The 23,455-nt window shown below is 40.5% G+C and overlaps 2 protein-coding genes across 3 annotated transcripts; one reads left to right on the top strand and one right to left on the bottom strand.

Annotated features, from left to right (window-relative positions):
* The first annotated feature begins 1,892 nt into the window (after positions 1-1,892).
* nr2e1 (nuclear receptor subfamily 2, group E, member 1) lies at positions 1,893-10,156 on the top strand. Its single transcript, XM_034231095.1, has 9 exons — positions 1,893-2,470; positions 5,101-5,246; positions 5,990-6,077; positions 6,448-6,677; positions 7,240-7,386; positions 7,653-7,749; positions 7,868-8,017; positions 8,132-8,237; positions 8,530-10,156. The coding sequence occupies exons 1-9, from the start codon at positions 2,410-2,412 to the stop codon at positions 8,690-8,692; spliced, it is 1,188 nt and encodes a 395-aa protein (XP_034086986.1). The 5' UTR covers positions 1,893-2,409; the 3' UTR covers positions 8,693-10,156.
* snx3 (sorting nexin 3) lies at positions 9,078-23,202 on the bottom strand. Of its 2 annotated transcripts, XR_004570484.1 has the most exons (5): positions 23,007-23,202; positions 15,982-16,077; positions 15,016-15,140; positions 11,200-11,365; positions 9,078-9,218 (listed from the first exon to the last, which is right to left on the bottom strand). XR_004570484.1 is itself a non-coding variant. In XM_034231108.1 (4 exons), the coding sequence occupies exons 1-4, from the start codon at positions 23,166-23,168 to the stop codon at positions 11,260-11,262; spliced, it is 489 nt and encodes a 162-aa protein (XP_034086999.1). In that variant the 5' UTR covers positions 23,169-23,202; the 3' UTR covers positions 10,534-11,259. The 2 variants fall into 2 exon arrangements, 1 of the variants encoding a protein (XP_034086999.1); XM_034231108.1 differs by lacking the exon at positions 9,078-9,218 and having other exon boundaries at positions 10,534-11,365.
* Positions 23,203-23,455: the final 253 nt, after the last annotated feature.

Raw genomic sequence — 23,455 nt, 5'->3', positions numbered from 1 at the left:
TAATAAGGTGTATTGTAGCCTTTATTGTGTGGACTTTTTATAGGAAGTAAAAAAACACAACATGTGGCTTTCGGTGTGCCTGCAGCAAAATCAAAGGAATATTATAGAGATTTCTACTCAGGCTTGTTAGTCTCCAGCCTCGGCTGCTCAGCTAAAGGTTGAAAGAAACAACAATGGCTGATTGCAATTAACTACGCCTCTCCGCCTCGCCCCTGTCCGCTTAAATCGACACTTTGTGAGTCCATATGGCCTTTAGTGTACCGTGGGAATGAACACAATTAAAAACAGAATATGGATTTCTGGAGTTACCCGGCGAAAACGCAGCAAGCTGTCAAGGTCAGGGTGTCAGTGCACGAGGCCGTGCAGCCTCCGGACAGCCGGGCACGGGTGATGCACATTTAGCCCGTTTACCCACCAGTTAGACACAGTTAGTGAATTAGGTAATTAATTTAAAGCCATTAAGCCAACAAAGATTAAAAGGAGTAAAGAATAGTATCGAATTATTACTGTTATTTGTATTAGGATTGTTGATTATAAAAGGGGAAGTTCTGCACAAGATTTGATGTTTTTTTACTTCTGTTTGTTTTAAAATGAGAAAACGTGTGCAGAAAAACAGTGCAGGTCGGTTGTTACTGCAGAAGAGAAGTCAAATGGAAGAACAACATTAGAGAGTATAACAATAAGGTAGTAGTGTTATCTTTAAAACTAAGATTGAAACATATATCTCACATCAAAGTGTTCAGGGTAGAGCAGATGTAAAGTGTTTATGAATGTGTATACAAAAATGTACACTAATTTGAAACTACACTTTAAGCGAATAAAAACATTGTTTTTGTCATCACCACTTCTAAAGAGAAGAGTATTTAAATATTTGTATTTGTATAGTTTAAGTTTTGTCTTTCTTATAAGCCATAACGTTTAAAATGCAGGGGTGAGAGTGGAAGTCACTTGGTTTTATGAATGGATTGTTTTTGTCTTTTTAAAAAGGTGTCTTTCATGCAAAAAGGCATGTCTGTATATTAAAGTCCTACTAACGAGCTCTTACCTCAGATTGTACACGTCAATCAATGGCCAGTCTTTGAATGGACACTTGTAAATGAGCCAAAAAACAGGTTGAAAAACACTGACATCAGTGAAACTCAAAATGACTAAATACAAACAATTAAGAAAGGAAACTCAGCTACTTGCAACCTTAATAATAAAACAAAATGTTGTTTTATTCTTTCTGATGATAAATAATAAAGCACATGTTCAATAAATCTCGACTGATCCACACGCACTTATTCTTCAGTCTTAACTGTAACCATGAAATGAGGAGCATGACACTAATGTCTGAGCCCCTTAACCCCCCTGTATAAAGCAACCTCTTATACCTCGGTTACTCTAAGAATCGTAATGCCTGCATTCGTCTTCTATTTATTGGTCATTAAAAAGTGATTTTTTTTGCAGCCTATAATTAATGTTAAACTGAAACAAGTCTAAATGTTGTAGAAAACATGCGTGCAACACGTGTTTTTTGTTTGCAATGCCTCTTGATCAATGAGCAAGGCACTTCCCATCACTTGCACACACATTCACACGATCCCACACACACATGATCACACACACATGATCACACACACATGATCACACACACACACACACACACACACACACACACACACACACACACACACACACACACACACACACACACACACACACACACACACACACACACACACACACACACACACACACACACACACACACACACACACACACACACACACACACACACACACACACACACACACACACACACACACACACACACACACACACACACACACACACACACACACACACCAGTGACGTCAGGTTGGAGTTTGGAGTAGAAAGCCAAGTGGATGAAGGAAGTGGAGATCTCCACCCTCCAGCCTCCCCCTGACACTTCTCATAAATATTACCGAGGCTTTTTTGAGGAACTCGCACCACTAAGTCACATCGTGTCGTGGTTATAACAAGCTTTTACCTGTCAGAATATCCGAAATCAAGATTTGTTTCTGCTTTCACACCGGTGTTGTGCTCCAGGCTGCGTTTCTCCAAATCCAACTTTATGCACCGGCTCTCGCTCGCAGATCTGGAGGGCTGCCGCCGTGAACAGGTCGCTGCAGTCCGGGGGACCCTGCGTATCAGAGGCAAAGATTGACCGAAACAATGTTCAACCGTGGGTCATAATTCTGGCTCTTCGACCGGAGATCTACTCTGTCAAGTTTGGCAACTCGGGACATAGACTTGCCGATCTCATCGCCGCTGGCAAAGACTTACAGGAAAGTGCTGCGGTTTCACGAGTTGTTTTTGGCAGCAACAACAAGAAGAGAAAGAGGACAATTTTTATTCTCAACTTTATTATTAAATCGAGTGTCCATGATGAGCAAACCCGCAGGCTCAACAAGTGGCTGTCTGGATATTCTGAATGTCAAATCAAGTAAGTGTTCCTGACGCTTGTGCAGAATATTGAGTAGCCCGGTGTGTTAGAATAAATGCTCTATAATGGGGCTTACTTTTACATGGAGTGTTAAACATGAACATGAAGCTGCTGCATGGTTATGTTATCAGGGATTCACTGCAATAATTCAGTCAGTTCATTCATTGTGATCGTAGTGAAATGTGAGTGGAGTTCCGTGGGAAATCTTCAGAGTATACACTGTTTTGCATGAGCGATAATTAAAGCGGCATCAGTCTGACATATTTTCAAAATATATAGTTTTTGTAAAGTTGATCACGTTTTCAAAAGAAAATATTAAACTGTAGGCATGCTCCGAATATTCCTCTAACGTGCTGCCACTTGTTGCCTGTAATTTCACTGTCAGTAACTACTATAAGAGTAATAATGTAAAAAAACAGAAAGATATTTAATGAACATATGATAATACTTTTATAAGAGATTTATTTATTTGACTGCTTTGCTGTTTTAAACAAATACATAACGCTTACCTGTCTTAAGGTCTGCGTCCGCGCTTTTCTGTACTACTGTGATAAAACAAAAACAACAATAATTGAAAACTTCATTTATATATAGATCCTGAATGTCTTCGGTATATTAAATACAATTTAGTATTTTTCTTGTAAGATTTTAGATGGTAAAAGGTTTATTACAAGAACCTTAACATGCATTTGTATTTATGTTAGGCCTCCTGGATTTTCAATGAATGCAAATTAAACCTCAATAATAATGCAGACATCTATGTTATTATTTTTTCTAAAAGAAAGCCATTTATATTATTTTAACATTTGCCTGTCTCTTCCAGTGTCGCTTCCTTGTCCACATGCATAATATTCAAGCAAAACTGCTGATTTAGCTTTTTAATCCTTAGATGCTTAAATGTTTAATTTGCTAATAATAACCATTACATTTTAAATTAAAACAAAACAAGGAAAATCCAACATTATAAACACTGTCATTCAAGTTCATATCACATTATGGGTGGTCAGTAGAAATGTCCTGCACTCAGTACAAGTTTATTGCCACTTCTTTTAGCAGGTTTTCTTCTACGTTAATAGAATATGCCATATATTCAAACAATTACTGCACACAATGGAGACGAATTGGACTCCCACAGCGGGAAGTTAAATACATTTCCCCAATTCACAACAAAATTGTGCGTCATTTTATTTAATTGACTCTTTTCAAACTACAGTTTTATATTTTGTTGGGCTCGGAATTTTGCCAAATATCCTTCGTAAATATGTATGCTTTCAACTTTTATTTTAGGAGTGTGCAAATTAACTAACGAGTTGCATAGGATTTGGATATTTTAATGATCTGTTAATAAGTAATTGACTCCAATAAGTACAGTCAACATTTCTATTTTTTTAAAATTTGAAAATCGAGAGTCTACTAGGCCTACAGACAAATGTAAACATAACTTATTATAGTGCAGGTTGATTTTCTGAAATTACTCCCATGATGAGATGACTTTCAACAGGCCAACTCTATAGAAACCCTTCCCAGGCATAAATGCTACATAAAAAGTAGCCTCTCTCTATCTTACGGCAATTACACGGCTGTGGCCAGCAGTTAAATAGCCTACATGGCCTTCTGATTCTCCATAATGTGGCAATTGAAGCCCTATAACTCTCCTCCTGAAGTCATTGTTTTTGCAGCTCAGTAGTTATTCCCATGCTACCCTTTTTGACGGGTCACTGGTGAATCAATGAGCAGGTGGCAAAACGTCAGTGTAATTACATAGACGGCTTTCCCTCCAGAAAAAAAGGCTCCCTCATATGCATACAAATATACTTCTTTTTAATAGATTTGAATACAAAATCTTCACACAAAAAAAATCACATTTTTTCATCTACACCGGGGTCGATTTACATACACTTCATTTGAGTTGGTGAAACGAGTTGGTGCGCATTATTCTCATGGTGCAGTGTCACTCCCTAATCCTGGGGCCTATAGACCTGCGGGATAAAGCAGCTGTCGAGTCCCATTATGAAGGGGAGTTGGCAGCTTGTCGAGATCCAGGCAGTCAGACGAGGTTCAATGGGGGAAAATCATTAAGTTAACACTTTCCCCTAATGTCTCCATTGTGCCCCCTCAGGCCATTGTCTTAGAGAGCTCAGATATGACGCTTCCCACCGGACTTTATTCTTGAAATGTACGCCGTGCATTCCCATGCTCGGACGAGGCAATGTCCAGTGTGTGTGTGTGTGTGTGTGTGTGTGTGTGTGTGTGTGTGTGTGTGTGTGTGTGTGTGTGTGTGTGTGTGTGTGTGTGTGTGTGTGTGTGTGTGTGTGTGTTCTCGGACAAAGACAAGTCATTTGTAGGGTGCTTTTCCCATTGCTCCACTGTGTAAAACGACCGTTTGGTTATACTGTATGTTAACAATGGCAATTTAAGCATCTATCCTTATAGCTCTATGGAACTAATTTCACCGAACTACAAACGTTTGGTGTAACTTTTCGAGATGTTGTTGCAACTCATCCAGATGTTATATATTGACAATAACAAATTGTAATTATTATTATTTTCAATGCTCAATGTATTCATTTAAATTGAAATGTGGGACAATTTAGTGAATGGTGTCTAACAGAATTGTGGGCCTTTCTCAGGTCGAATACTGGACATCCCATGCAAAGTGTGTGGTGACCGCAGCTCAGGGAAACACTACGGTGTTTACGCCTGTGACGGCTGCTCGGGATTCTTCAAGAGGAGCATCCGCAGAAACAGGACATACGTCTGTAAATCTGGCTCTCAGGTGAGGCCTCCTACTTTTCTTTTTTCTTTTTAAGTATAACCTTTGTCAAGCACATGCTCCTCTAGTCCTAATTTGTACATAGGCCTGTGGAAAAGTGCAAGCTCCATAAATAAGCAATATTTGATTGTGTTGTTTGTGCAACATTTTTGGGGAGAATCAAACAAGTTGGAGATACAGAAGTATGTCATGATTTGGGATACATATTCAGTCACGTTCTCTCAGTAACTACTTATTAGCAAGTTACAGTTACTGCACTTGTGCCAAGAGAGATTAGTATTATCAATGTTATAAGTGACACGACGTCCCTAGTCCTCCTCCTAAAACGATTACAAGCTTTACGCACGGTTTGCACATTTTACGCGCAGATCCTGCTTTTCCCTTCTGACGCTGTGTTAAGTCTCCCTTGATGAGCCTAATTGTGTCATGCCTGGAACATTAAGTATTAGGCTAAACACCGCGCTGCTATAATATACCAGGTGTAATCCAATCTAATGTGATGACTCGAAAGCGAGGATTTAGGCAGCAGAGGGCGGGATAGAGTACTTATCCTCTGGATGAGGCCGCACTGGAGCCGCAGGGGAGCAGGTCGATAACGACACGATAATAGCACGATCTTTCACCTGGAAATTGGCCTCCCAGGAAGATAATAGCAAGAAGCATTTAGTCGTGAAAGATGATAGAAATAAAACGGAAGTCTCTAACTCTCTTGCTCCCTTTCTCTCCCCCTCTCTCTTTTTGTACAGGGTGGCTGTCCCGTGGACAAAACTCACAGAAACCAGTGCAGAGCGTGCCGGTTGAAAAAGTGTCTCGATGTGAACATGAATAAAGACGGTAAATGGGCTTAATTTAATTATCACTTTGGCCTAGACACGCTATGCAGTGGCGTTTGGATTGGAGTTTGGAAACGTGTTTTAAGGCTGTTAATTTAGGCTGAAAAGAAGTAACAGGTTGATGATTACCTGCTCTGCAGTGACTTTAAAGGAGTTGTTATTTTATCTCTGTGGGACACTTAGATTAACAATTATTTTTTTATTTTACACAAATAAAATGTGCACATTAACTTCTTAATTTTACGAATTCTTAACGACTTAAATACAATAAACTATTATGTGCAGTTACTAATAAACAAATTAGATAATTAGCCTCTCACTTGTGCAGAGATCATTCCTTCACTGTGTGTCCCTACTGTCCCGTTTCACAGCCGTTCAACACGAGAGGGGGCCCCGGACGTCTACCATCCGCAAACAGGTCGCCCTATATTTCCGGGGGCACAAAGAGGTGAACGGATCGACCCATTTCCCGGGATCCTCTCTGTCTGGCCCTCCCTTCTTTACCACGGTCACGCAACTGGATCCTCACAACCTGGATATGAGCGCAGCAAACACACCGGAGAGACAGGCCCTGGTGGGTCTGGCACAACCCACTCCGAAGGTATATTTTGGGAAAAAATACTTATTTTGTATTGTTATTATTTTTATCATTAGGATATAATAGCGACCAGTCGTACTTGATTGAGTATTGATGTCATGAGTTCACTGATCAATCCGTGCTTTATTGTGATGTAGGCCATTTTGTAAAGCACTTCGAGCTTCACGTGCGAAAGGTGCTATATAAATAAAGCTTTATTCTTAGCTTTATTATTGACATTTACAGCATTTCATGTATTTATTTTGTAATCTAGATTAATCTGAATATAGGCTACAATTCATCTAACAGTTACTGATATTCCGTTGATATCTGTATTACAGCCTTCCAAAATGTTATTATAGGATTAGAGTTGTTCTCCTTTGGGGTTAGAAATTGAAATTCTTGCCCCGATTTAGCCCGGTAAGAGCCTCAACTCCGCTTATCAGATTTCTCACTGTAAATCCACCACAAGCAACACTAATAATTATAAAACCAGGTGCTGGGGCTTTGCTTGTTACCATTCTGTGAACTGTGTTTCATTATGACATACACTGATACATATAGTGATGATTATTTCTGCCTGCAGTACCCCCATGAAGTCAGTGGCACCCCCATGTACCTCTACGAAGTGGCGACAGAGTCTGTGTGTGAGTCAGCAGCGCGCCTCCTCTTCATGAGCATCAAGTGGGCAAAGAGTGTTCCCGCATTCTCCACCCTGCCTTTATCGGACCAGGTACGCTTTGGAGTACAAATATTATCATACAGAAAACGTACAAGAGCCGATTTGCTCCATGTAACTTGATTCGTATTTTACTTATTTATGTTGTTAAACTGGTACAATCACGAAAAAAAAACGAACTTCTCTGTGCGCAATATGGAAAGCAAAAGCAATCGTGTTTTACGCACGAGTTGTATTGCACCAAATAAATAATAATACGACTCGCATTCTTGCTTGATTGGAGATACAGTTCAACACTGACATGATACCTGTTTTTGCAGCTGATTCTGTTGGAGGATGCTTGGAGGGAATTATTTGTTCTGGGCATCGCGCAGTGGGCCATTCCTGTGGACTCCTCTACTCTTCTAGCCGTTTCTGGTACGTATGAGAGCACATCTGAATACAGGCATATAGCAGGCCTCATGAGCTGCAGATGTACATGCATGCATATACACAAGTGTTATCAAAATGACAATTTCTCTGTATTTATTTGTAGGAATGAACACCGAAAACACAGAGTCTCAGCGGATGAATAAGATCATTTCTGAGATACAAGCACTTCAAGAGGTGGTCACCCGATTCAGGCACATGCGTCTGGATGCAACAGAGTTCGCCTGTTTGAAATGCATTGTGACTTTTAAAGCCGGTGAGTAGCATTGTCCCCAAGGTGTATTTTAAATTGTTCTCATTTAACCTAACGAAGGTCCAAATGTATATAATAATATATGTCGTTATTAAGGATTTTGCTTATTTCTTATAGTTCCTACGCATGGCAACACTGAGTTAAGAAGTTTCCGCAACGCCAGCGCCATCGCTGCACTACAAGACGAGGCACAGCTCACCCTCAACAGTTACATACACACCAGGTAAGAACCCATTATTTACCCCTCTTGTTATCTTCTCCAATCCTTCCATCCCTCTATCTGTCATGTTTCACGTCTAAGTCGAGCCGTGTCATGCAGATAACCATTAGCCAGCTTCATTATAAAGTTAATGAGGCAATAAGCCACTGTAGCATCCTGTAATTGAGCACAGGTGCGCTTTTAATTAGCAGCTATTCGAATCACAGGTGTGTGTTAATTGGTCAGGCAGCGTCAGACATTGAGCACAGAGAACCGGAGAGAGAGCGGCTGTTTTTGACCCCAGTGATGTGTTCAGGTACCCGACCCAGCCATGTCGCTTCGGGAAGCTGCTCCTGCTCTTGCCGGCTCTCCGCTCGGTAGGCCCGTCCACCATCGAGGAGGTGTTCTTCAAGAAGACCATCGGCAACGTGCCCATCACCCGGCTCCTCTCCGACATGTACAAGTCCAGCGATATATGAATTCTCGCCACCTGGAAAAAAGACTTGAGCTAAAAAGGCCCAGAGAGACCCACCAGCAGGCGACAGAAATCAAATCATAGCAGGTGTAACCGTGGGTTGAATTATTGCTGAGCACACAATCTCTTAGGCCGTCTTAAAATAGCCTGTTTAGGCTTATAGGCTCATTTGAAACAAAGACTGCAACACAGCCGGAACTCACTAAGTAGCCTGTTAACAGTTGCTCTAGTTAAGAATTAGCCAGTAACTTTCATTGTAGAATTACCTGTGTGATACTGCAGCCTGCAGTGTTCAAGACTCCGGAGGAAGCGCACCTGCCAAGTACTGACAAAGAAATATTATATATAAAGACGTTTTTTGAGTGTCTGTGAGACCAATGAGCTTGATGACCAATTCAGTATTTTATTGCTGTGATCAATCCCAATGGAGGAAACCAAAAAATAAAATACAAAAATAAAATGAAGCATGTGAATCGCTGTCCCTCCGATCTGGTGCTGAAACCAAACGCATGATGGAAGAGGCGCCAACTCTATGAAGACATAGGGGGAAAAGACTTTTGAAGGATATGCTTGCATTGCCTCTCGACTGTAAAACTACATTCATCTGAAGATGGTGTTTGTATTTAAGTGGTTACTGTCCTGTTTGTGTTGCGGTGTCCTGTTTGAGGCTGTTTTAGGTCCACTTTGTGAAGTTAGGCACTAACACTGGATACAATAATATTCAGCACTTGGAAATGTTTTTGTGGACTGTGATGTTTTTATTCTGCTGTAAATATTTGGAGTTATAACTATTTAGAGTTGTAACCGAGAGAATAAAAGACAATGAATTAAACTGCTTTTAAATAACCCAGATATTAAACTACTGGCGAAGGTCTTCTTAGATCTAAATGTGAAGTACATTTACAGATATTTTAAGATGTAAGGGTATACAAAATACATGCATTTACGTATTAAACACATGCACAAGTAATGAATAACTTCTTCAAGACTCATAATGAATGACAGTTTGTGATTTGTTCGCACTTTATGGATGATTAAATCAGAATTGTTCAGTAAAAATAAGTTGAATCATTCATTTATATGCAACTAACTTAGCTAAAATCCAGTAAGATAAAAAACAACGTGGCATTTCAGATCCATCAGCTCATTTTTCCAGCTTCTAATCCAAACATTTATTTATTCTAATCAAACTGCAAGTCAGATGCAAACATTCAAAACTGCTGCTCTTTGACCCAACAGTCTAAATTAATTTCACATTTACAAGCTGGCTTTAGGGTGGCAAATAAATAAAGTGACAACTGAGTGTAAATAAGACAACATAAGTGTTTGTGATTACTTTGACACTACTATTTTAAGCTATCGGGATGACATGTCCCTTCAATTAAAGCAATGTTGTAATACTTCTTTACAAAAAAAAGAGTTCATGCAAATGTACTAAAAGTTTGAATAATAAAGAATAAACGGATAACTTTTCTGCTTTCAGAACGATTAGTCAGACCCGAAATGCCTTTTTTATGTAACTGGATGGAGCGTAAACAGATCACATAAAGCCTGACTTGATAATCATGATATACCCTGTATGAAATAATCAGGAGTCAGCCATTATGTATGCATTACTTTGGCCTTTCGAGGTAGTATTTTTCAAATAAAAACTCAGGACAGTTGCATTAAGCTTTGATTTGCCATAGGCCTAAACTTTTTTTGTAATGAAATGAACAGGTTATGTATTTATTGAATAAGTGCTGTAATAAAACATTTAGGATAATTGTTGTGGCAACTCGCAGCAGACTATCCAATGTGGAGTGTGAGAGAGGTCAACCGTCCAAATCAACAAATGTATGCGTGTGTGGAGACATTTCACCTATTTTATTGGAAAATCTTCAAAATAAACAAAAATGGCACAGCAGTATACAAATCTCAAAATGCATATGGCCAGTAGAAATACTGCAGTTCCCTCTGTGTAAATTACTTCTTTCTTATTAGAAAATCATTGTGATAACTGGTCAGGTGCTGGTTGATACACACAGGTGCTTCCTTTTGAAGAGGATCAACTGAGTGTGATTTAAAAGTCGAGGCCCATCAAATATATATATATATATATATATATGTGTGTATGTGTGTGTGTGTGTTTAGTTGCCAGTTATGGTGTGCAACATACCAGCATTGGATATATATATATGATGGGAAACGCTGTGTGTCTTTACAAGAGCTTTGCATACATAGAATGCTCATTCAATGTAACTATATAAATGAATATATTCAAGACATAGCTAAATGATAAATACATTATATATCCATGTTAGTGGCATTTCCAGACATAAAGAGAAATTACTATAAATTACCTTCAACCACAGAAATGTCGAACATTCTTGACTCCAATTAGAAAGTGAAAAAACATAGATCATTGTCACTAATTAAACTAAAAGAGGCAGTGAACGTTATTACTTTGGGGGGTGGGGGGGGGGGGGGGGTGTGGAGGAAAAGTGGAAATGTTTATTGTCTGAGAGAAACCTGGAGCAGTGAAGAGAGCTTTGGACAGTCGGGCTGAGCAGAGCAGAGCCATCTTTTCTCTCAGGCTTGTCTGATTTTGGATGGGGTGTAGCTCTTGTCCAAAGACTCGTCCTGTAGAAACATGTGCAGGCAGCGTTCGTTCTGAGCTAGAGGATGACCCGCCACTCTGAAACACACAAGAGCAAAAAGGCAGGTTTGAAACCTGAGTGCCTGTTCAAAGATGGGACTTGGTGACAGGAATGTACCATTGGACATAAAGACACACATGAATGGGGCAGAGATTGACGAGAGCGTGGGACTTACTTTAAGGTGAGAAGTCTGGAAAAGATTTAACATGAATGACCCAAAGAATAGGGAAACATTTCTTAATCACAAGGCATCAGTTATCAGTTATCTGAACGGTCAGGAGTTTCCACCTCCGTAAGTGTTTTCAAATAACTGATGAATTAGCTTAAGTGTTGGTAGCCCTGATGTGAATGGAGGCAGGAGCAATAACTATTTAAAATACAAATCTATACCCATTTAAAAGGGGAGCTATTATGCAAAATCAACTTGTTCATGTCTTTTATACATCAACATGTGTCCCCTCTGTTTAAAGAGATTCTGAAATTTCAGGAAAAAAGATTCACTCTTTTTGTCCTGATCCATTTCTATAAAAACCTGTCTGAAAATGAGCTGATCAGATTTTGGCCACTTCATGATGTCATAACGATTTTTTGGTTTGAGTAACCATTAGCCAATCACCAACCAAGGTGACCCCCACCTTATCACCTGAATCTCCTCCTAGAGCACCATTGTGTTCTTTTTAACCAGATATCTCTGAGGGGCGTGGGGAGGGGCTCCTTATTTTCATCTAAAGTAACAGACACAGAATCAGCACTTTTGAAACAGGGCTGAAACAGAGAGGATTATGGGATGCTACAATGCATTATCTGTTTGGTATTTGGAGCCAAACACTTCAGAGACATGTTTTGTATTTATCTGAGAACTATAATATATTGATGAAAAACAGTATAATAGGGGACCTTTAAGTGAACGCTATATTTTAAAATATTTTCCCAGCCTTACCTTGCTGTCAGAAATCTCTTTCAGGCGGGAACTTGAGTTGTAATCTGTGCTCTCTTCAAAGCCACCAGACTCCATTGACAAACACATTTATTTGTCCCTGCAGGGAACGGGAGTTGCTGGTCCACAGCTTCTTGTGTTACCTTGATGAATCCAAAGTCACACAACAACACAAACTAACTAATCGATTGAGGCAGCGGTTGAACTACGGTTTCCGCCATGGTACAATTAACCAATATTGATTTTTGTTTTAAAAAAGGCAGGCCTTTCTTTAAGGTGGCTAAAAGATATTTGCTGACGCCTTTGTCCATAGCAATACATTGCTTTGCTAACGTGTCATACATTCGGTCTTCTTGTGCCGACTGCTATCCACTGCAGGTAACGCACTGACTTTGGGTAAGAACCAACCCTATGAGGCTGATCAAATCTAGACTCAGTCACTCAGTCACTCAGTCAGACAGTCACATAACAGGATTAGTTTTCTCCTCTTCTCCAAGCCATATAAAGGGAAAGAAAGAAAGACTAGTAGAGGAGAAAGACCATCATCCCAGGTAGATGATACATAAGAGCCCTCTATAAGAGCTTCAACCCATAAACGAGAAACTCCACTACCATGTGGAATGACAGTTGGTAGGAGATAGTGTGAAAGTGTTGTTTAAAAGACAACTTGAAATACATCAGATTTTCCTTTGGTGAATCTGGTTTCCACACATCTATCCTTTCTATTATTATTAACTTCTGCAGGAGGTTATAGATGAGATCATATGAATGAGCATCTCTGTATTTGGAAGTTTGAAAATGAACCCTGGACAATCAGCCTAAAAAATGTGCTCATTTATGATTATATGCTTAAGGATTTGTCATGACTGGGATTATTTTTGAGAAAGCTATTCCATTTACGGTTTTAGGAGCTCCTTGACTACTGACTACTTTGAATCGTTGGGTAGGGGCTGCTGCTTTGGTTTGCACTGCTTTGGAACAGTTTACAGGACTATTACAGCAAACAGCTAAGAGCAGTTAGCACACACAGGACTACCTGTTTCAGTTCAGAGGAGGCGAGCAGTCAACATTAAGTCTTACACAGTAAACCGTGTTTAAATTTGACAACACCATTGGCTGAGTATCTCCCCAGATGTTTTTGAGAGGCTACCAGTCATCTAATTTAGCCAATTTACTGGTATAAAGAATTTACTGAAGAATGAAATTGGCAGAGCTTGCATATTTTCCCATTTTACTTACTTAAGGGTATATTTCGACCAAACAATAGTTTATGATTGTCAAAACAGAAGAAATACCTTACCAAACGAGGCAATTTAGATGGTTTTAGTTGAGTATAATTCCTCTCTTGTCCTTTTGTGAGCTTAATATCTTTATTCAGTAAAACAAAGTAGATGACTCGCTGCTCGGAACAGAAGTTCTGTCGTCCAACACATAGACCTATTCAAAAAATGATAGATACAGCTGTTAATTTAGATATTTTCTAGATGATTTTAAAACCAATTCTGTTAACCCTTCTAAATACTGTATGTTTGATGACTGCATGTTCCTGTTAAAGCCACTTTGACATCAGATTTACCTTCAGTTGAACCAAAAGAAGCTTAATGAGAATGAGCCAGTGCACCTGAGACCCCAAAAAACATTTCTGAGAACAGATCAACATGATGAAATCATACGTATGCATGCGTCATAAACCCTTACTGGAAATATTTAGAAAAATAGAGCGGCCCGGGGTATTCATTCAAATACAAGGACAATCAAAGCAGAGATCGTGCCTGCTCCCCAACATAACCTGTTTAATAGCTTTTGGAAATTGAGATGATGACATGGAGGACAAGGTGCAGCTGAAGCATGTTAAAATGTCAAGGCCTGGCTTGCTTTTTGAAGCCATTCGTCTTTACCTGAAGCATGAATTATGTTTGACTAGCCTAATCAAAAGCTAATGGTTATCTCCTCTCCTCCCTCTCAATGTTCCACAGCGACAATCATGTTTACCATGCCAAGAGATTTCCTCTTCACAATGCTCTCAATCACAGATTCAACAATGCTGCCAGCCACACGGGCCAGTATTAAGTGTGAACAATGATATGATCAACAGGAGTGCTTCATTCATACGAAGCAAGGGGGGGGGTCTTAATTACCAACACATTCATCTTCTTTAAAAAACATATTTATGGATTAAAATTTTCTCAACTGTCTTTGAGCACTTAATATTCAAAAAGGAAACATTGATGCATTTGCACATGAAACAAAGATAATGGCCAAGTCTGCAATCAAAGCAAATCATTACAATCACGCTGTAACTTTTATTGTTCCGCAGCTGAAAACGAGGATGCTGGATCAAAAATAAGCAGAGGTGCGCACACGATCCCGCGGAACAACGCGCTGTAATTTGAGCTGCAATTATCATAAATTACACATCAACAATAAAACAAATGTGGGGGAACTGATGTTGTGGGGGTGCACACTTAAGTCCTCTTTGGTTGTTCTTGTCTTTTGCAAAGTAATTATAAAAGAGAATTAAGGAGGATAGAGAGGAAAAAGACCCGTCTGTCTGCAGGTTCAGTTTGTTAACAATATGAAGAGAAGTGAAAAAGTTGAATCTACTTATTGCACAAGCTGTTTTGTTGTTCGCAAGAGTTACCATAAAACCCAGCTAAGGCAGGAGCAGCAAACGATGAAGGGGAATTTGTAAAGAATAAATTGTTTTAACCTCTTGCAAAGAGGGATGGAGGAAAACACGGTAAGGCTTACTTGTTGAGAAACTGCTCCAGAGACTGTCTCCGCTCCTCGACAAAAGAGTCATCAAATATCCCATCATCCCCTCGAAACGGAAGCTGCCGGAATAGAGCTTTTCCTGGGAGAGGAGGGACGACCACCTGAAATATAAGAGTAACCACAGCAAAAATAATCATACAGAAGCACTTAAATGGGCTTATAGGACACTTTAAGTTCACTTTTGTGTGTTTGAAGCTTGGGAGAAACTGACACATTTGCAGGAATGAGTTACAGTTTTTCAATGAAAGAAGTTAACAGTAAGATCCACATTTTTTTTATTAAACGAGAAAGTCGCCAAGTTGGCAACAATGATAGCCTGTTCCTTTGGCCCTGCAAAAGCCACTACCTCAAAATGAACATGTTAATGGCTAATGTAATTACAGCTTTCAAGCTAGCGGCATGATAACAACTCTGGTGGAGTACACACAGGTCAGTCCGTCAAATCCGTTCTTCAAATCTGTTAATGAGAAATGATTGAAAAAGGTTGTCGTAAAGGTTAACTCCGAAGAGACTACTATTTATACCGTTGGTTTTCACCACCTACTTATTTTGGTCTTGCATCAGCTACAGATTTCTTTTTTTGGCCGATGATTTGATTTATTGAAGGCTGTCTGTATGTGAAGAGAATTTCAAAAGAATATAATTTAAAAAAAACAACATTATTCCTCGCTTGAATATTCTAAAAGTTATAAAGATTGTGTAGAGTACGATTTGGTGAGAACATTTTCACAAGCCTTTTCCGAGGCTCTAAACTGGATGTGTGGCCTTCAATGACAGCAGGAGACAAAGAACCCAGACCACATTAAGGTTACATCTTCTTTAACAAACGGGCTCAAAAGATCACTTCACAACTTTCTCTCCCGTACAAAAACATGGCACGTGATCATTGTTGTGTGCTGATTTGATAAGATAAGTACTCGAGCGCCTTTGTGTTCGGCTCACCTTGCTTTCCCTCTCCAGCTCCGCTCTGAGCCACTCAAAGTCGCTGTACCGCCTCCGTACACTCGACTCCTTCAGCTTGAAGATGGGTAGGTTGGTCTGTGGGTACAAACACACAAATGGCAAACTGTTAAAGGATGTCTCTAAGGATTGCGTGCAGATTGTCCTTATTCCTGAGACCATATCAAGCCAGTGCTTCTATTCCAGTAAGCAACATAAAGGGTGTTTACTCGCTTTTTCAATATACTATACTGGATTTATGAGCTCAACTGTTAGTTACTATTCACATTTGGACCAATCAGAAAGAAAGAAATCAGAAAATATGAACCATTCTCTGTGGCTCGATACCTTATGAACTGTTACTCTGCTGAACGGGATGATGGATAAAGCTCTGAATATAAGGCATTTACCGCTTGGGGATGTAAGTATATGATGGCGGGTGTATTGTCCAGGACTCAAGGAAGCGCAGTGTTGAGTGTAAGGTTGTTCCTTTGAGTGATTTAGTTTGAGTAGTAACACCACAGCGAGCGCGTACTTCACAGGCACGTTCTGAGGAGCACTTATCTGTATCAAAATGTGGGAAATTATCATTCGAAATCTAGAGAAACCTTTATGCTGAGAGTGAAAGGTGTTATCGCACTGGGTTTAGGCTGTAACCTTGTGTTGTCTGACTTTATTGAAAGGAAGAAACAAAAAAACAAAGACTCCTTCACCAAACTGAAAAGAAAAATGGAAAGTTCACCTATGTTACGCTCACCAAGGTCAATCGCACTCAGAGTGTATGGCCATTTTGTCTATTGTGCACACCCATGCGCAGATAGGTGCATCATTCTTAGTCGCGGTTGAAGCACATAAAAAAAAAGGAGAGATGTTTTGACATTGACAGAACATTGAGCAAACAGCAAATGACAGTACAATGCCAAACCTCTTCACTAGTCCTGACAGTACATGGCCATCCTGTGACAATGTACGAACAAGGAGGGAGTGAATAAGCATTTCATTGGCAGGCCACATTCACAGAAGGTCAGAATTCATGGAAATAGGAATCACAAGAGCAAAGCATTTGAACAAGTAGGTGCAGCAGGAATACAGTGTGAGCTGCAGACTGATCGATGAGCAGACGGCTGTGCGCAGTAGAGGGGATGGAGAGTTAACTAGAAGGCTGAGTAAATGGCTGAACAAAAGAACACAGAGGGGGTGTAGGCAGTCATAAAGGAAGAGCAGAAAAAAACTGGAGGGGTTGTGAGCTTCATCTGGTCTGTGCAGGACTAATTGAGGAGGAGGGAGAGCAGGAGTGGTCTTTTTGCTCTCATGGTCTCTCCCTTTCAGTCTTTTCCCTCTTTATGTCTCTTGCTCCGTGATAATAAGTCAGATTTTCTGCCCTTGAGACTCCTCTTGTGGTGTTTCAATGGGGGGAACCGAAGCATTTGTTGTCTTCCCCCTCTGCTCCATCCACCCATTCAGTAACCATTTTTAGATCCTGCCAACATTTGGTTGGTAAGGGCAAATTTGTTTGATCACATTTTAATAAATAGCGGTGAGAGCTGCCGATTCCATATTTGACGTTAAAACTCAAATGTTATTATTGGAAATAATTGAAAGAGAATCCTGATGCATGTCACTCCGTTGTCAATGTATAATATCCACGTCACACACAGTTTCTATTAACGAGAACAACAAGTATGTGTTGCAGCACCTTGCACTGTAAAGACTGTTATGCTCCACCTTTTATAACTGGCTGCTTACTTTTCTCATGCTTAGTGATTGGGATTTGATATCTGATCATTATATTAGCCTGGTGTTTGATTCCAAAATAGCTCTATTAGTTCATTTAGCTGTTTTACTATAACACCCATTTTTAGCCACCACCTCTATTTTTTTAAACAAACCATTTTGTAACTGGTATCTTTCCGTCACCTTTGTGGCGGATGCACACTCCCTCTTTCCCACTGTGTGTTTCTGTTACACAAGAGCCCTGAAAACGTCTCTTTCCCACTTATTTCAAGTTCTCTCCAGGTGAAGTTGTCAATGAGCCCCTCACTCCTCCTCTTTCTCAGGTCACAGGAGAAGTGGATTATCTAAGCTTTATCACCCCAGTGCTCTAGCATTAACTCCACTCTCCTCTCACCGTGGTCTGTTACCTCTCAGCATGGAGCGCCGCAAAGTTAATCCCCACCACAACAGATCACAGTTACAGGTAATCTGCCACCGCCGTGACTCTAATCCCATCATGTGCACACAGAAAACACTTAACCACGCGCAAGCACACACTGGCGTACACGAAGTGGGCATGCACAGGTGTTAAGTATGAGGTTTGACCAGTCACACAGTTAACAATGTAAATATAATAGCCCGAGGCGTTCAAACTTGTTTATGCACACACAGTCGAACCCGGACCTCTCATCTCAACACAATGAAGCCAGCAGTGAGAGTGTAAGGAAAGAAAGTCACCTGGCCTTTCAATCGTCTCGCCCTCTCTACCCCTGTGATTATGAGATTTGGCCTTGCAGGACAAGGGGAGGAACGAAAATGACAGAAGTGAAAAAGGAGAGGTCTCACTCGCTTTCTCTCACACACACACACTGAAGGAGGCGGTGCGTGAGAGCCCTACAAGTCAAAGATAAGGTTTCCCGGCCTCTGTTCTCTTCACGGTTGGTTAGAGGTTAGGGACCGGTGTCTCAACTTACTGGCCCCTGCAGTGATTGGGAGGTGGGACCAGTCCACACCCAGCTGGGTCTTAGCATTTCATTTATTGTCTAAAAAGGCACACTTTGCCTCTCTCACTTCCTAAGGGACTGGGTTAGGGTTAGCGGAACAACTAAAACATGAGGGAAATTAAGCCAGCAGAAAGGACAACAACCAAACTTGGAGAAAGACCAACAAAAAAAAACACACAAATATGGAATGAATGGTTATATTAAAGCAGCTTTAAAAAAGAGAAAATGCTTTGAAAAAGACCATAAAGCTAGATATAGTTCCTTCAAAGTAAACCACCGAGCTCTACTTTCCATTATGAGTGACTAAGGTGCAATCTATGCTCCATAGGAAGAGCATGTGATTCATAATGTGTGGGACACAATACCTTAGGCTCATTGAAAATGGGTTGAAAAGAGGCAGAACCCTTAAAAACAGCGAGACAGATGAAGAGCGAGAGAGGGGACAAAGATCACTCATATCCTGAGAGAACAGTTCAAGGCCACCATGCATTAGCTTTTAGCAGGATGGATTAAGTCAAGTTTGAGAGTGCGCATCCTAAACCTCCCCATGCCCCCTTCTTACCCCTCCCATATACTCTCCTTTCAGAATAATAGCATAAAAAAAATGGCAACATAATACCATCTCATTGCATCATATTCCAGAGTGGGGGGAAAAAAAGACAGGGAACAAAAGCTTTCGGGCTATGGATCTTTCGCTCTCGCTTCTCCATGTACTCTCTCTCACTCGTTCACTCGCTTGCCGGCCCTTGCGGCCTGACAGCCTACCCTCTCTCCGACTCGCCTAGCTGGCAAAAAGCTGCTTTGTTGCCATAGTATCAACTCCCACTTTTGATACTGTCATTTCAAGTAGGATATGGTAGCCTTGATACAATATGTTCCCTATTTCCATTAAAATAGTTGTCGAAGAGGATGCTGTAGACTTTGGATTACACTTGACTGTGCCTGACAAGCGCCCCAACCCACCACACACCCGCCTCTCCCCATTTTATTAATGACCAAAGGCCCCCCTCCCCATAGCCCAAATGGAAAAGAGAAAGAAAGAGAAGCTATGAGAGTAGAGAAGAGGAGGGGTGGAAGACTGAGTGAGAGTGAGCGACACAGCTATAAGAGGCCTTTTATGTACTCCTATCCATAAACAAAGTGAGATCCCAAAGTTTGCTCCCTTGAATGTGCTCTCTGGATGAGATGGGAACCAACTTAAGACAAGACATTTTGATAATACCCAACAACCCCCCCCCCCCTCACACACAAACACCCCAACTCCATGTTTGCTGAGGGTCCAGACAAATACACTACGCTGCTTAAGAAGGACCTCTAAAGCCAGCAACCACACGAAAAAACATTACGGTGATATGATAGGACTCTGCGGAATAACTCATCACCGACGTGAGAAACACGTGCAGAGGTAGAAAAGAAACAGAACCTACCAGCTTCATGTGGTCTATAGGCCATTTGAGAAACTACGCTTAAATCGCAAGGATTTAGGTGAGAACAAAAATCCATTGTTTCAACACGACCTTGGACATTACAAGTCTGCTCAGGCAAAATGAGATATCCGCCTCCTTTCACTAAGAACTTAGCTTCCACCTCTTTCAAAAACTGACTGCAATAAGTATATTGATCTCATTGATTTAAAAAACAATGCAGGCCTGGTTGTCAAAAAGCGACTATGTTTCCTGCCTCAAAGGATAAGGTTTCTCACATGATAAGCACATATTTAGTTTCACATACTACTTGTTAAACATGCAGCAACTGCAAAGTCAAAAGTCAAATACACACTGTCATTTATTGAAAGAGTAAAATAAACAATATCATGTAATGAAAATGCATTGCTCTGGTGTTTATGCTATATATGAAATCATATCATCAAGGGGCTTCAGTGACACGTTATCAACGACGCAACTGACTGCACACAGCTGGGAGTGAAATGGGATAAGTGGGCAATGGGATGAAGGCTGGTGAGGGGGTGGCTTTCTGCCCTCCCATGGGTGGGGGGCGGGGGGTAAGGATGGGGGGAAAAAACGCTCCAGCTCCCCCACACACCCTGGCCTGTTTCATTCTTCTCTTCTCTCAATGAGGGGATTAGGTAGACTCTCTCAGTGCGGCCACAAGGGCTCTCTCGATTTGGAGGTGGATAGCAGGACAGCGGTGAGAATATGAGACAAGGGAAAGCGTTATTAAACAGAAAGTATCAAGCACAGTTAGAGGATAGAAAAAAGTAGTTCTGAATATTACAAGTAAAATGGAAACAATAAGAGCAAAGCATAGGCTATGCATTCCAGGCCGAGGCATTGTGGCTAACGCTCTTAACTTGCTGGAGATGGAGGAAAATGCTTCTAAAGAAAGCTGAAGAAAGGAGAAGGAGAGAAGCAAAGCAAAGTTGACACCACGTTTGTTGAGAAGTGAGGGATGCGCCGCTTCTTCTGTGGTCTTATGCAAAGCAGGGTCACACAGGGCTATGAGGTGCACAATAATGCTGATTACACGCATATGCTAATTATAAACACACTAATCAAGTACAGTAGCCTTATATTCAACGCTAATGCCTGGAGACGGCTTCTCTTTCCTCAACCCATTTGTTAAGGTAAAGGGAAACTATAAATACTTTAGGGCTGCTCCCCAATCTAATCCAGGCCACTAACTACAGGGGTGTCAGTCAACTGAAATGACAATTTAAAGATAAAAGACAGGGCAATCAGACGAGATGAATGACTGCCTGATCATTTCAGACTCTCAATAAAGCCTGCCCATTTCAAGCGCATACAGAAAAGCCCTGGAATGGCTCAATTTATGCAAATGTAGGTGGTGACAGAAATGAAAGTTTGTCAAATCTTTAAAACGGTGCTACCACTTTCTTTCTATGCATGTGTCATATTGGAAAGAGACAATTATAGCTAATCATAATGCAAGTAATAATTTAAGCAAATGTCTCATTTAAGTTTCACAAATTCTTCATAACCTTTGAAACGGGGGTGCATTTTTTTTAATCAAGCTCCAAAACATCAAGGTAAGTGGACCTTGTGATCATTTTTGTCAATCATCATCCTTGTCTACTATTTGTCAGTTGGTTAAAGTACAGTCTTTGCATTGTAATGCATGGTGGCCATTGTAAAAATCATTCAAGCTGACTCAGCCTTGATTTACAGAGGAAAATACCAATGAGACACACATCTGTGTTTCGCAATAGGAAGGACTGTCCAACTGTTTTTCTCCTCATTGCGCAATAACAGCACATTTCTGGATGTTGTGTAAGGCAATAGTCTAACATGTAACATTTCACTTATATGTATATATATGTTTCTTGACACAAGCATTTGGACCAACTACTATAGTTTACCAACAGATGGCAGGAACCTCTCTAAGAAGACCATCATTTGTTCTCTTCTACAAGTATTCAGTCGGGCAGGAGGAAGGAAATGTGGTGAGGGGGTTGGGAGCGACTGGAAAGGATCCGGCAGCACGTTGCATCCTGTCCAGTTTCAAAGAAGCTGACTTGCAAAGTTATGTTCCTCTTTAGCATTGGAGAATTTGTGATGACCTATCAGTAAAGTCAGGTCAAAGTAAGCAGTGAGCACTCTTGAAAAAACAGACACCCTTACTCAAGTAATAGTAGAATAGGATATAGATGAGCATCTTGTCATACATGACTTCAAGTTGGTTCTTAAGTGTAACCCATTCTGTTATCTATTCTTTGCAGTCAGAACATGGGGTGTGGCAGGAGTTCAAACCTGAACTGTCTTGGCAGGGTAAACTTTTATGATGAGTTGTTTCATCTTCGTTTTACTCAGTTTGCTGCAGGGGTAATGTGACAGTTATTTGAAGACTTGTATGCATTGATAAAACAGTGAAATGTCACGCCACGGAAGAAAAACACTTGAGGCCAATGTAAACACATTTCCTTCGTAAACAGAGACAGCTACAAGTTAGGCAAACATTAGGTTCAATGTCCCTGTTAACATTGTTATCAACATTTCTCCATTACTTATTAACAAACGTATAATCAAATAACTTGGACTCAAAGCTAACATCACTAACGTTAACTCGTTACCTTACTGTCAGACAGCTAAACAGTGTTAGCTTGTTTTACGAGGGTTACTAGCCTGCTAGCTAGCGTTAGCAAACTCGTGTTGCAAATACAACTGCACAGATATTTCTACACATAATTAAATATCGACTATGTGACTGTATACGCATCCTTTATTGCTCTGGGCGACCCCGATGTAATGAAGTCATAACTTTCTCTGTCAACAGGAAAGACGTTAGATACTTCAGGTAGCTAGCTTAAAAGCTAACATCATTAGCAGTTGTTACCTTCAGTCTGACTTCATACGTGGTATATCTGGTCCTGCCAACCCCGATGGTCTCAGGGTTGCTCACATCAATTTCTAGAAAATTACTTGGAGGTCCATACGCGTCATTTAGGTTCTGGGGCTTGGAGAAGAGCCTTCTTGTGTCAGCTATGGTATCAGCCATTTCTCCCCTGTCCTTCTAGCAGCTAGTGATAGTGTGAAGCTAGCCAGAATACAAATACCTACATTCCGTTACTCACCTTCAAAATAAAACATTTGGTGAATGTTGTGCACGGGTAATTGGACGTATACAGTCAAGCGCACTCTTTAAGGAGATGTTCTGTATTAAATTATAGTATGTATGTATTATATGTGACTTTTTACAGGACGCTGTTGTTTATGCAGCACACAAGTTTAGGGGTAACTTTTAAGTTGAAGGTAAATCATACAGTTTCCGGTTTTGATAGGTCT

The sequence above is a fragment of the Gymnodraco acuticeps genome, unplaced genomic scaffold (assembly GCF_902827175.1).
Source record: "Gymnodraco acuticeps unplaced genomic scaffold, fGymAcu1.1, whole genome shotgun sequence".
NCBI classification, from domain to species: domain Eukaryota; kingdom Metazoa; phylum Chordata; class Actinopteri; order Perciformes; family Bathydraconidae; genus Gymnodraco; species Gymnodraco acuticeps.
The sequence above is the reverse complement of the archived record's forward strand: the minus strand, read 5'-3'. Positions and strand labels throughout refer to the sequence as shown.